The sequence below is a fragment of the Portunus trituberculatus genome, chromosome 23 (assembly GCF_017591435.1).
Source record: "Portunus trituberculatus isolate SZX2019 chromosome 23, ASM1759143v1, whole genome shotgun sequence".
In the NCBI taxonomy this organism is placed as follows: domain Eukaryota; kingdom Metazoa; phylum Arthropoda; class Malacostraca; order Decapoda; family Portunidae; genus Portunus; species Portunus trituberculatus.
In genome coordinates this window covers 6,260,001-6,271,545 of record NC_059277.1, presented here as the reverse complement: position 1 = coordinate 6,271,545, position 11,545 = coordinate 6,260,001, and the positions used below count along the sequence as shown (strand labels likewise).

Here is an 11,545-nt window from a genome sequence, read left to right as displayed (position 1 = left end):
ACCACGTGACTTCCCAGCTGTCTCGCCACTTAGCCCCGCGCCTTTTAAAATTATGGATATTCAAATTTCTCCCTCAGCAATGTCGATGTGGATAGGAGTTGTAGCCTTTCCAAAAAGTAGCTCTAGTTGACATGTATAATTGATTACTGGCTTCCAACCTCTTTCCTTTTCTTGTTTCTCTTGTCATCTGTAGTTACTAAATATGGCAAAAAAACTTTTAAAGACCACTCTTATATATTTTACTATGGATCCTCTTCACCACATGCAATGTATGTTATAGAGGTCACGAAGGTCACAAAGTAGAACAAAAACATAAGTTGAATGAGACAGCTAAGTGATCATGTCCTTCCAAGTGTGTCATTGATAAAAGAGACAGCCTCACCTTTGCTCATTAATCAACATTAATCTTAAGGATGTGTCAGATTGTGTTCTATAATGATATGTGATCCATGTATTTGTAATGTATCATATGTTAGTCCTTACCTCTGATCTCTGCATCCCACATGCAATGAGGAGGAAAATTCTAACTCAGTTTTATTTTCAGCAAAGGCTAAATGAAGTGCAGTTATATCATCTACCCTCTACTACAGTGCCATAAGTACTTGTCTTGCTTTGGTTATATAAGTAAAGGTTAAGACTAGACACCAATACAAATGAATTGGAGTAAATCAAACAGTCTTTAGGTTTTCTTTATTCACTTTGGACATATTGACACAATGTCATGCTGATTCAACCTATGATAGAAATAGTTGAAAATATACATTATAGTCGTAGTTGACACCTGTTCAAAAATAGAATGAGCTCATTTCTAAACATACATGGCATACTGATGAGGATGTGTTTTCTTTATGAGGAAGTCTGGGTAGGATCATACTGCAAGTCATTTAGTGAAGTCCACAGTTGCCTAAAACACACACCTGTGAGAGCTGAGCCATGTAAGTGTCCTCTTTAACAGGTCATTCATTATAACTTTGGGATTTGGACGAATATAAAAGCAGGCCTCATTGTCTTAAAGGTGACTACATAGTCACTAAATATTTATTAATTGATTTAGATATTCTATATGAATAATAAAATAAGGTTATATGATCTAGTATTCTGAAATATCTTCCAAGATAATTCTATCTATAAGTATATATTATATATAATTTCTTTAAAACCAAACCTTGAGTTCAGGCAACTTTCACAAAATTGATCAGTCACTACCACACAGCTGGGGAATAATTAATTAGTCACTTTGCTAATAATTTGGTCATTCTTGATGTGAAGTTTGTGGAATTCATAGAATTTGTACAAAGAAGGAAAATCATGGTATGTAAACACATTGGTCACTTGTCATCCCTAAGGAGCAGGCAAACAGTTAAATTAAATGCTTATTCTTTATATAGGAATACATAATATATTTGGAATGCTTATAACAAACTCCTTGATCCTATTCCAAAATGTTCCTCCAGTTCTTGACTTCAGAATATCAAGCTTGTTGTGGATACATTCAGGCATGACAGGGACGCAACTGTAAACTAAGTCCTCTAATTTTTCTTTATGCTCAACCTTGGGACTAGCATTACTAAAGACCTATCATTGAGCACAAATGTACTAAAATGGTTCTTTTACACAGCTTTGGGCAGAGGCCCAGGAATTATTGCCGGAGTGCAGGAGTGGTGGCTGTGACCTGCCTGCTGGTATGATGAGTTTTCAGGTACCACAAACCTACAGTCAAGTGTTGGGGACAAACTGAACCAGAACAAATATGTGGGACTGAGATATGTAACAAAATGTATGTCATGTCTTACAACACAAAACTTTATTAAGTTATATATCACATAATCTTCAACATATTATTTAATTAGGAAAGAAAGCCTATATGGCAACAATACAAAATGAAAAGAATGAGACACCTGCATGGACCTCAGAGGAGACTCCATGTTGAAACTGAAGTACTAGACATTGCACATGGTTAAAATGAAACAGGGAATGGGGTACAATTTGATACTTTTACCCTATCACAAAATTTCCTGACAAATTTTAATGAGGATCAAAATGTCGTCACACTGTTGAGTTCTTCAGTTTCTTGACGATATGTTATTTTTGTCTATTCTGACTTATACACCATTTTTCCTCATAAATACTAGGCTGTTTTCTAGTTTGCATTTTCAGAGAACATTGAGCGAATCATCACAGAGTTATTCCACTTGCATTCTTGTAATGCATCCTGCAGGGGATGCAGGTCTGGGGCTTGTGATCACCGTAATGGAAGTTGGTAGTCGAGACATCTGACCCGCAGATCACTACCTCAAGCCCTTGGGAGTCAACCAGTCGGGGAATTTTGCAGAGTAGGGCCGGGAGATAAATTTTCTACATCTGAAGATTTAGGCTAGGCTTCTAAATATATTTGAAAGACTACATTGTTCAAACTAAAGGTTCTAGAAACCCCACTAGACTGGTAGAGATAGTCTACTGATACAGTAGTGAACACTGATGACTTGCCTCCCATGAACCACCTCACCACCCACCATGGACCAAACTAGCTTAGTCTGACGCGCGGTCACACCACACTCAGTGTGGAGGAGTCACAGCACATAGCTTGGTACTTGGTATGGGCCTTTGTTCCCTTCTAAAAATCACATCCCAAGTGTTTTTCTTCAGAAAATCACATTCTCCATTCTACAGAAGTAACTCTGCTAGAACAGGTGATTCTGATTTTTCTGGGTAGAGTCAACAGTCAATGTTGTGTCTGGGCAACTGGTTCTCAGACTTGAGGTTGAGGGTGATGACGCCTCCCAGGCCGGCTTCAGAAGTGCATGCTCTGCCGGCGGTTCTTGGCTTGGCTGCCGTTAGTCACCTTGTAGTTATGGTCGCGAGTCAACACGAGTCCCGGGCATGAGAAGATGGATTCCTCTGAAATAGAACAAGTGATGATGTGAGATGGAACCCCATCACTGACTTCATCTTCAGCTTCCTCCACTCATCTCTCTCTATGATGAGTCTAGAGATACCAGTCTCAATTTCTACTTCGAGTTTGATGGATTGATATGAAAAACACATGGAATGTTTACAGCTGCAGTGGCATGTTACTCACGGTCTTTGAGTGTGTGGATGGAGTGGCCAAGAGACTCAAAGAATGGATGCTTCATGGCTGTGGCTGCAGAGATCCTCTTCTTTGCTTCATACTATGTGGAAAAGACACGGCTTAGAACTGACCAAACTAAGACATAATCACACAACAAAACTATAAACATAAACAATGATCAATACAGCAATTCCATTTTCACGCTCTTAAAAACCACACAAGTTAACACCAACCAAGAGGAACTTTGAGAGGAGGCCGAGAGCTGAGTCATGAGCCAGCCTGGGGGCTCTGGCCAGCAGTGACTCCCCTTGGTAGGTGTTGAAGTTGTACTGGTTGAACTCCTCATTAGTGGCAATGCCCGGCCACGTGCTCTCTGTCGGGGTACCCAGTGTGCGGAATATTAGGTGAAGCTCGTCCTCCACTGTGGCTCCCGGGAACAGCGGCCGTCCACTGATCATCTCGTACATGATGCATCCAACACCCCTGAGGCACACCAAAGAACATAACATCAGAAAACAATGGAAGCTGCAAGAAACTATCAAGATGACAGATGCAATTTCACAGCAATGTGTAGAAGAATGAATACTTCAGATTAAAGATTTCTTCCACAGAAGAACAGAAGACTCACCACATATCAATCTGTGTGGAGTACTCAGTGGAACCCAAGAGTACATCAGGGGGCCGGTACCACAGCGTCACCACCTCATTACTGTACGTCTTGGTGGGGACAGACTTAGCCCGAGCCAAGCCAAAGTCCGCAAGCTGCAGGAAAGGACACTGTGACATCCTTTGTTACCCATACCACACTCACACCCGTCAGTGGTGTAGATAAATTACTGCATCATAGGGATAAGACATCATCATAATTCTACTTTAAGTTTTCCCTAATGTGACTGGCTGCTTTATAAATCTATACCAGTATTTTATCAGTCACACATGATCTCTTCTCTGATGTCCATCCTTGTTGTGCCATAAGAATCTGGAGTAATTTTAGGCAAATCACACACACACACACACACACACACACACACACACACACACACACACACACACACACACACACACACACACACACATTGTCTGCTGGAGTACTAACCTTGAGTTCCCCGAGGTCATTGATCAGGAGGTTCTGAGGTTTGAGGTCTCTGTGCAGGACCCGTCGCTGGTGGCAGTAGGCAAGTCCTCGCAGCAGCTGGAACAGGAAGATCTGCCCACACACAAAGGTAGCCACATTAATAATTACCTTTAAATTCTAAGTATTATCACTGATCTTCATCCCTCTTTTTAAGAAAAGATGTTTCTCTTCAGAATAATTCTTATTTTAGAGTTTTTGACAATCTGATTCCTATACTTTTCAAAATATAACAAACCAAAAAAAAGAAATGCTGCCATCACTGTATGCCTACCTACATCTTCCTCTACAAACACTAATCTATTTATATGTGGGGCTGATATCACTACAAAGGAGAGAGAGAACCAATACAAGATGACAACACATGCACACCAACACCCACTATTTTACTCCCATACACAAACTTAAAACACTCCCATCTAAAGCCTAAAATATTACAAAGCTATGCAGTAAACCAAAAGAGAAAAGTTGTCAAGCACATTCTTCATGTAAAAAACAAGGTTTGAGTATTTACAAACCTTGACATTATTCATTGAGAGTTGTGCCCCACACTCATCCATGTACTGCTTGAGATCACGGTCCAGGTATTCAAACACAAGCGTCAAACTCTTGTCTGTATGAACAATGTCGTGTAGGGTGACTGAAACAAAGAAGATGGATATGAATATAAAAGTCATTTGCATCAAGTAATGTGAATTATCTTATAGATTTTCATGTTTATAACTGGAATATGAGTTCATATATATGGTTGAACCTCTTGTATTTGTGAACAAGATCATGTGGAAAAGTGGATATAAATAAAGACACTCTAAACAAGACATAGAGAGAGAGAGAGAGAGAGAGAGAGAGAGAGAGAGAGAGAGAGAGAGAGAGAGAGAGAGAGAGAGAGAGAGAGAGAGAGAGAGAGAGAGAGAGAGAGAGAGAGAGAGAGAGAGAGAGAGAGAGAGAGAGAGAGAGAGAGATATGATAAGACTAACTTTGGCCAACTGTGCACACATCTCAATGCTATCTAGCCTTGCCTCAAAATACCACAAGGTGTTGAGGTGTGTCACTTTCAAAACAAATGATAAGAGGGTCAGGCTGGAGAGAGGTCAGTAGCCTCCTTCTGTTACTACACCTTTGACATTTGGCACAGCACAGCAGACACTTACCAATGTTTGCATGTTTTAGATCCTTGAGCAGCGAGACCTCCCTGATGGCAGTGCAGGGCGCCCCTTCTTCATGCTCCAGTCGGATCTCTTTCAGGGCCACCAGGTTGTCAGTGAGCCGTGACCGCCCTTTGTACACTGTTGCATATGTTCCCTGTGGATCGAGGAGGTTCAATGTCTCATTAGGAAGCAAAATCAAACTACAATGAACAATCATTGCTGAGTTGATGAATAAGTGTTATCATTTTCTGCATGGAATAGCTCCTTAGAGAATGGATTGTTTATTAAAATGGATGCTGGAGTCTTGTCTCATACACAACATACAGACACACACACACACACACACACACACACACACACACACACACACACACACACACACACACACACACACACACACACAGCCCGGTAGCTCAGTGGTTAGAGCGCTGGATTCACAAGCCAGATGACCGGGGTTCGATTCCCCGGCCAGGTGGAGATATTTGGGTGTGTCTCCTTTCACGTGTAGCCCCTGTTCACCTAGCAGTGAGTAGGTACGGGATGTAAATCGAGTTGTGACCTTGTTATCCCGGTGTGTGGTGTGTGCCTGGTCTCAGGCCTATCCGATGATTGGAAACAATGAACTCTGAGCTCGTTCCGTAGGGTAACGTCTGGCTGTCTCGTCAGAGACTGCAGCAGATCAAACAGTGAATTACACACACAACCACACATACAAGTATTTCCCCTTTAAGAAATAGTCATGGAATCTGTACAGTTCTAGCTAGGCCATTCTAGTGTTGCCCCCCGCCAAAAAAAAAAAAAAAAAAAAAAAAAAAAAAAAAAAACCTTTAAACTTCACCTAAAATAATGTGACTATCACAGAAGTGAGGTCATTTCACTCTTCAAAAATGACTATTCCAAATCTGATCGAACACAAAACACTATATAATTGTTGCTCTTAGTTGTTAATACTGTAGAAATATAAATACCACACCTAACTTGTCTCATTCTCTAATTCTTAGGAGTACGTACCTCGCCTAACTTATCTAATTTAGTATATGTTTCCATCCGACCAAAGCCAATTTCAGAGAGTGATTGTCTGCGTGAGGCCCTGCTGAGAGGCACCTCTGGGCTGATGGACTGCTTCTGTAGGAATGCATCAGGAACCCTCAGGTCGGCTGGCAAGGATAATCTCTTGTTGATATCCTGTGATGGGAGAGGAGAGGAGAGGAGACAGTCAGCACTACTATAAGTTATAAGTTGGTCATCCTACATCAGCGTGGAAGTGTTGACGTTTTTATTCCAATTTTCTAAGGAAAACAAATAAAGCTATAGATGAAACCAAAACAACAAGAAAAAATTTTGTGTAGTAGTAGTAGTAGTAGTAGTAGTAGTAGTAGTAGTAGTAGTAGTAGTAGCAGTAGCAGTAGCAGTAGCAGTAGAAGTAGAAGTAGAAGTAGAAGTAAAAGTAGAAGTAGTAATAGTAGTAGTAATAGCAGTAATACATCATTATGAATACCATTATTTAAAACTACAGCAAATGAAAGCATGAATGAATGTTTAAATCATGCAAATTACCTACGCAGCTCAAACAACAGACTATTTCATTATCAGATCATATAAAAATAATAACACCTAATTTCACAGCAAAAGTTTTAATTGGTTGAGTAATTAAAATAGCGAGTAGGAAGCTACCAACCATCCCGTGACTCATGTAAGGTCAACACACTCAAAGCTGAACTGTACAAGGTCACTCCACTCATAGCTAAACCCATATAAGGTCACTCCATTCAACACCTGCCACAGTCAAGGTTTTCTCCACAAAACATAACTATACAAGGTCATTTAACTCAGTGCCTAACCAAAGTAAGGTCATTCTACTCAGTGCAAATAAGATCACTCCACTTCACACCTCACCTAAGCAAGACCATTCCACTCACCACACTTTTCCTCAACCTACACAATACAGAAACACAAAAACTTCCATAAACACCACCAACAGTCATAAATTACATTTTTCTGCACTGGTACAATACAATTAACTCTAATAGTACAAGAAGAGAAGATATGTGCACCTCAACCAAACAGCTGAGTTAAGATGTCCAAAATTCTAGTGCTGCTTTCAAATCTGCTTGTATGTTAACCCCTTAAGTACTATGATGCATTTCCATATTCATTCTGTTTACTATTTGATGATTTTATACAGCTTCAGAAACTCATGTTGAGATCAAACTAGTGAAGACTGTGGCCATTAATAATCTGACCTCCATCAATCCTTCCTAATGTCAATAAAATGGTCTAATTGTATACAAATCCCAAGGTAAAAATGCGTCTCTGTATTGAAGAGGTAAACAAACACTTGCCTCTTGAGTGATGCGTCTGTTTTTGTTCTGCCTGAGTTTGACATTCACGGGGGAGGTCACCTCATCACTGGCACCGGAGGCCTCTTCACTCTCCCCATCACTGCCGATCGCTGGCACCTCATGCACCACACCTGCCAAAACAAAGCACAGGGTTACCAACAGTATTACAGGCATCAGTTCTCACTATGTACAGCTATGATGGCTGGCAACACTGATTTATGTCTAGCCACACTAGTTATGGTAATAATGTATTATAGCCAGCCATAATAGGTAGTAACACTGATCTTATATCTTGTCATAATAGGCTACAATGTTGGAATGTGCTTATATTGTCATAACAGTGAAGAGCATTACAATATAATACCTACATATCAATAATGTAAAGGAGCTTATAATAATAAATGTTAATTCTTAAACATTATCAGAAAAATATACACACACACATCATCAAATCCTGCTAATGTATCACATCTTGGAATGCAGTTATCAAGTTATATATATATATATATATATATATATATATATATATATATATATATATATATATATATATATATATATATATACATACATGTAAACCATAATCAATGAAAGACACAAAACACACACACACACACACACACAATCATGACTCTGACTGATAAAACCCCTGTGAATTGATACAACTTGAACTATTTCACAAGAGAAATCTCAAGACACACTGACCAAACCACAGCAACTCCTTCCTGTCAGTGGCATGTCTAAGTGGGCCTTTCCCTCCCATTCCTGCTGCCTTTAGCCTGCCACCTGTGCACACAAAGGCAGGATCACCTCATAACAGCATCTCATTGCACCACAGCACCACCTGACCACATCCTCTTCCCCAAACACATTACCACCACCTCACCAAGGACATCACTACACACCCAGAGCCCCACAAGCTGCCAATGAAAGACACTCCGTCATTCACAAACAATGGCAAGATACTCCTCCATCATAGGTCTTCTTTAAATGTCTCTTGTTCTCTGTCCATCACTGCCTCGCCTCACCGACTCACTCTACTGACGCAACGCTCTCTCGCTCTCCCTCTCTCTCACTGAATAATGACGTATACTTTCTAATCTGTATTTTTTTCTGCTGTGGTTCTTAAGCAATAGTACCAGTAGGCATTCACTGTTCCTATTCTCATAACAAAGGATTAGAGATAAAAGGTTACGATGACATTTCTCCTAATGTGTTGCTTTTTTTATTGTAAGATATGACTTTATTTTTATTTGCCTTTAATCACTCAAATAAAGAATTAAATGTATAGTTTTGTGTGTGTGTGTGTGTGTGTGTGTGTGTGTGTGTGTGTGTGTGTGTGTGTGTGTGTGTGTGTGTGTGATATTTCTTCTATTTACTGCATGCCTTGTTATTATACACGTTAATAGCTTTCTCACTTTTTTTTTAAATGTAATTCTTTTCTTTTTCTTCTTCTTTTATCAAACATCAATTCCTGTGTGCCTGTTTTGTGGTAATTGTTTGTTCTGGTGTTCTTTGGCAGGGCAGGTAAATGAATCCACACAATGCATACAACTTTTCTTATCTCACACAACCAAAAAACCAAACATTTCAAAACACCCAAACAAGGCAAGAAATATCTCCAAAAACATTCAAACATCAACAAAGACACCACAGAACAACAAAAACATCCATGTAAAACACACACAAACACACAGGAAACACATCCCTTCCCTACACACACACACACACACACACACACACACACATTCCTCATACCATACCATACCATATCATACCATACCATACCATACCCTACCCTACCCTACCCTACCCTACCCTACCCTACCCTACCCCACCCCACCCACCCCACCACACAATATCCCAGCCCCTCTTACCCCTTACTACCAGACAAAGACACCTCCCCCACTACCTTCTCCCCTTGTGACCCTCCTAGCCTTGATTGGTGATGGTGAGATGGTGCTCTGGGTGGCTCCTTGTGACCTCTGACCTTACCCTGGCCGATAACGCCACTTTAAACCACCCCTGAGGCACACACACACTATAGCCACTCCTGACCACATTAGAAAGGTAAGGCAAGTTGGTTATACAGTGTTGACAAAAGTCCTTGCTGCCAAACACACATACACACAGACTAGACAGGTTAGGATAGAGTGGGTGGGGTGTGGTGGGGTATTTCCTGTGTGTGTGTGTGTGTGTGTGTGTGTGTGTGTGTGTGTGTGTGTGTGTGTGTGTGTGTGTGTGTGTGTGTGTGTGTGTGTGTGTGTGTGTGTGTGTGTGTGTTTGATGTTTATTTGAATAATTTTTATAGACTAGTGTTATATTTATCAAAGGTAATATTAATCTAAGTTTTACTGTAAAGGTAGAGTCAACATATTATTATGACTATTAATACTATTTGGTGTGTGTGTGTGTGTGTGTGTGTGTGTGTGTGTGTGTGTGTGTGTGTGTGTGTGTGTGTGTGTGTGTGTGCGTGTGCGTGTGCGAGTTGCAACAGGACAGATAGCCAGGTACCGGAGCATAAGGTCAGGCAGAGCAAGGCACAATGAGGCAAAGTAAGGTAAGGCAACAGAGGTGTGGCAAAGGTACATCAAGATACAACCAAAGCTAACACTGCCTCTCCTTTTAATTTCCTCCTAGACCAGCAAGACGTGCCTCAGAGTCTAGTGATAAAGAACATAAGCCTAATTTTCCAGTGTCAGGGGTAATCAGATGGAAGCATAAACACGTGGAGCAAGGCAAGGCAAGGCAAGGCAAGGCAAGGCAAGGCAAGGCAAGGCAGGGCAAGATGGAGGAAGGCAGGGCAAGATGGAGCAAACCAGGGCAAGATGGATTGAGGCAGAGCAAGATGGAGCAAGGCAGGGCAAGATGGAGTGAGGCAGGGCAAGATGGAGCAAGGCAGGGCAAGATGGAGGAAGGCAGGGCAAAATTGAGCAAGCCAAGGCAAGATGGAGCACAGTAGGGCTAGATGGAACAAGGCAGGGCAAGATGGAGCAAGGCAAGGCAAGATGGAACAAACCAGGGCAAGATGGAGCAAGGCAGGGCAAGATGGAGCAAGGCAGAGCAAGATGGAGGAAGGCAGGGCAAGACAGGGCAAGGGAGGGCAAGATGGAGCAAGCAGGGCAGGGCAGGATACACTAGTGACACCCATGTGGTTAATAAACTATTAATATCTATCAATCTATCATTATCTTTTTATCTAATTGTATGCATTTAATTTGTCTTCTTTTATTTTTGAAATTTAAAATAAAATTTTCCTGTATTTTTAACATTTGTCAGTATTGCAGTCATAGAACAAGAACAATTAAGGTTTGATGTGTGGGTGTGGGTAACAGTAATTAGAAGCTGAAGGCTTTTTTTTATTTATTTTTCCAGACTAGTTACATTTAGAAGCACAAGGATAAAGGGTATTTATTTATTTTTCTTTATTTTCCAGACTATCTACATTCAGAAGAGTGAGGATAGGGGATACATATTTATTTGTTTTATTTTTAGAAGGGCAAGACGAGGGAATGGTAAGACAGGAAATGGTGGGGCAGGATACATTACAGTGACACCACGCTTAAGAAGTCAAGAAGCTGGTGGGGAAAATCTGTGTTGACTTTGCAGCATCTATTAGGGAAAGCTGTGGTGCAATGATAGTGTGGGATGCTGTGTCTTGATGTACTTGGCTTCCTTCCTTCATTCTTTAGTGTTAGGATGTGGGAGTTGTATGGAAAAAGGTTCTATCATCCTGTTTTGTCATCTTGTATGTGAAAAAAAGGTGTATTTTCTTGATTTTGTGGCTGGTTATCGAAAAATGCATATTAATCCCTTCAGTACCAAGATACGTTTTCATATTCATTCTGCTTAC

The 11,545-nt window shown here is 40.7% G+C and overlaps 1 protein-coding gene across 8 annotated transcripts in view; it reads right to left on the bottom strand.

Moving 5' to 3' along the window:
* Window positions 1-676: 676 nt before the first annotated feature.
* LOC123507657 (cyclin-dependent kinase 17-like) overlaps window positions 677-11,545 on the bottom strand; it is a 91,060-nt gene continuing 80,191 nt past the window's right edge. For all 8 annotated transcript variants that reach the window (XM_045260741.1, XM_045260745.1, XM_045260742.1 and 5 more), the window contains 9 exons: window positions 7,693-7,823; window positions 6,362-6,535; window positions 5,354-5,504; window positions 4,721-4,842; window positions 4,167-4,277; window positions 3,699-3,832; window positions 3,304-3,553; window positions 3,080-3,170; window positions 677-2,898 (listed from right to left, as the gene is read on the bottom strand). In XM_045260741.1, the coding sequence (XP_045116676.1) occupies window positions 2,792-2,898; window positions 3,080-3,170; window positions 3,304-3,553; window positions 3,699-3,832; window positions 4,167-4,277; window positions 4,721-4,842; window positions 5,354-5,504; window positions 6,362-6,535; window positions 7,693-7,823 (1,271 nt within the window). In that variant the 3' untranslated portion in view covers window positions 677-2,791. The remainder of the gene's footprint in view (window positions 2,899-3,079; window positions 3,171-3,303; window positions 3,554-3,698; window positions 3,833-4,166; window positions 4,278-4,720; window positions 4,843-5,353; window positions 5,505-6,361; window positions 6,536-7,692; window positions 7,824-11,545) is intronic.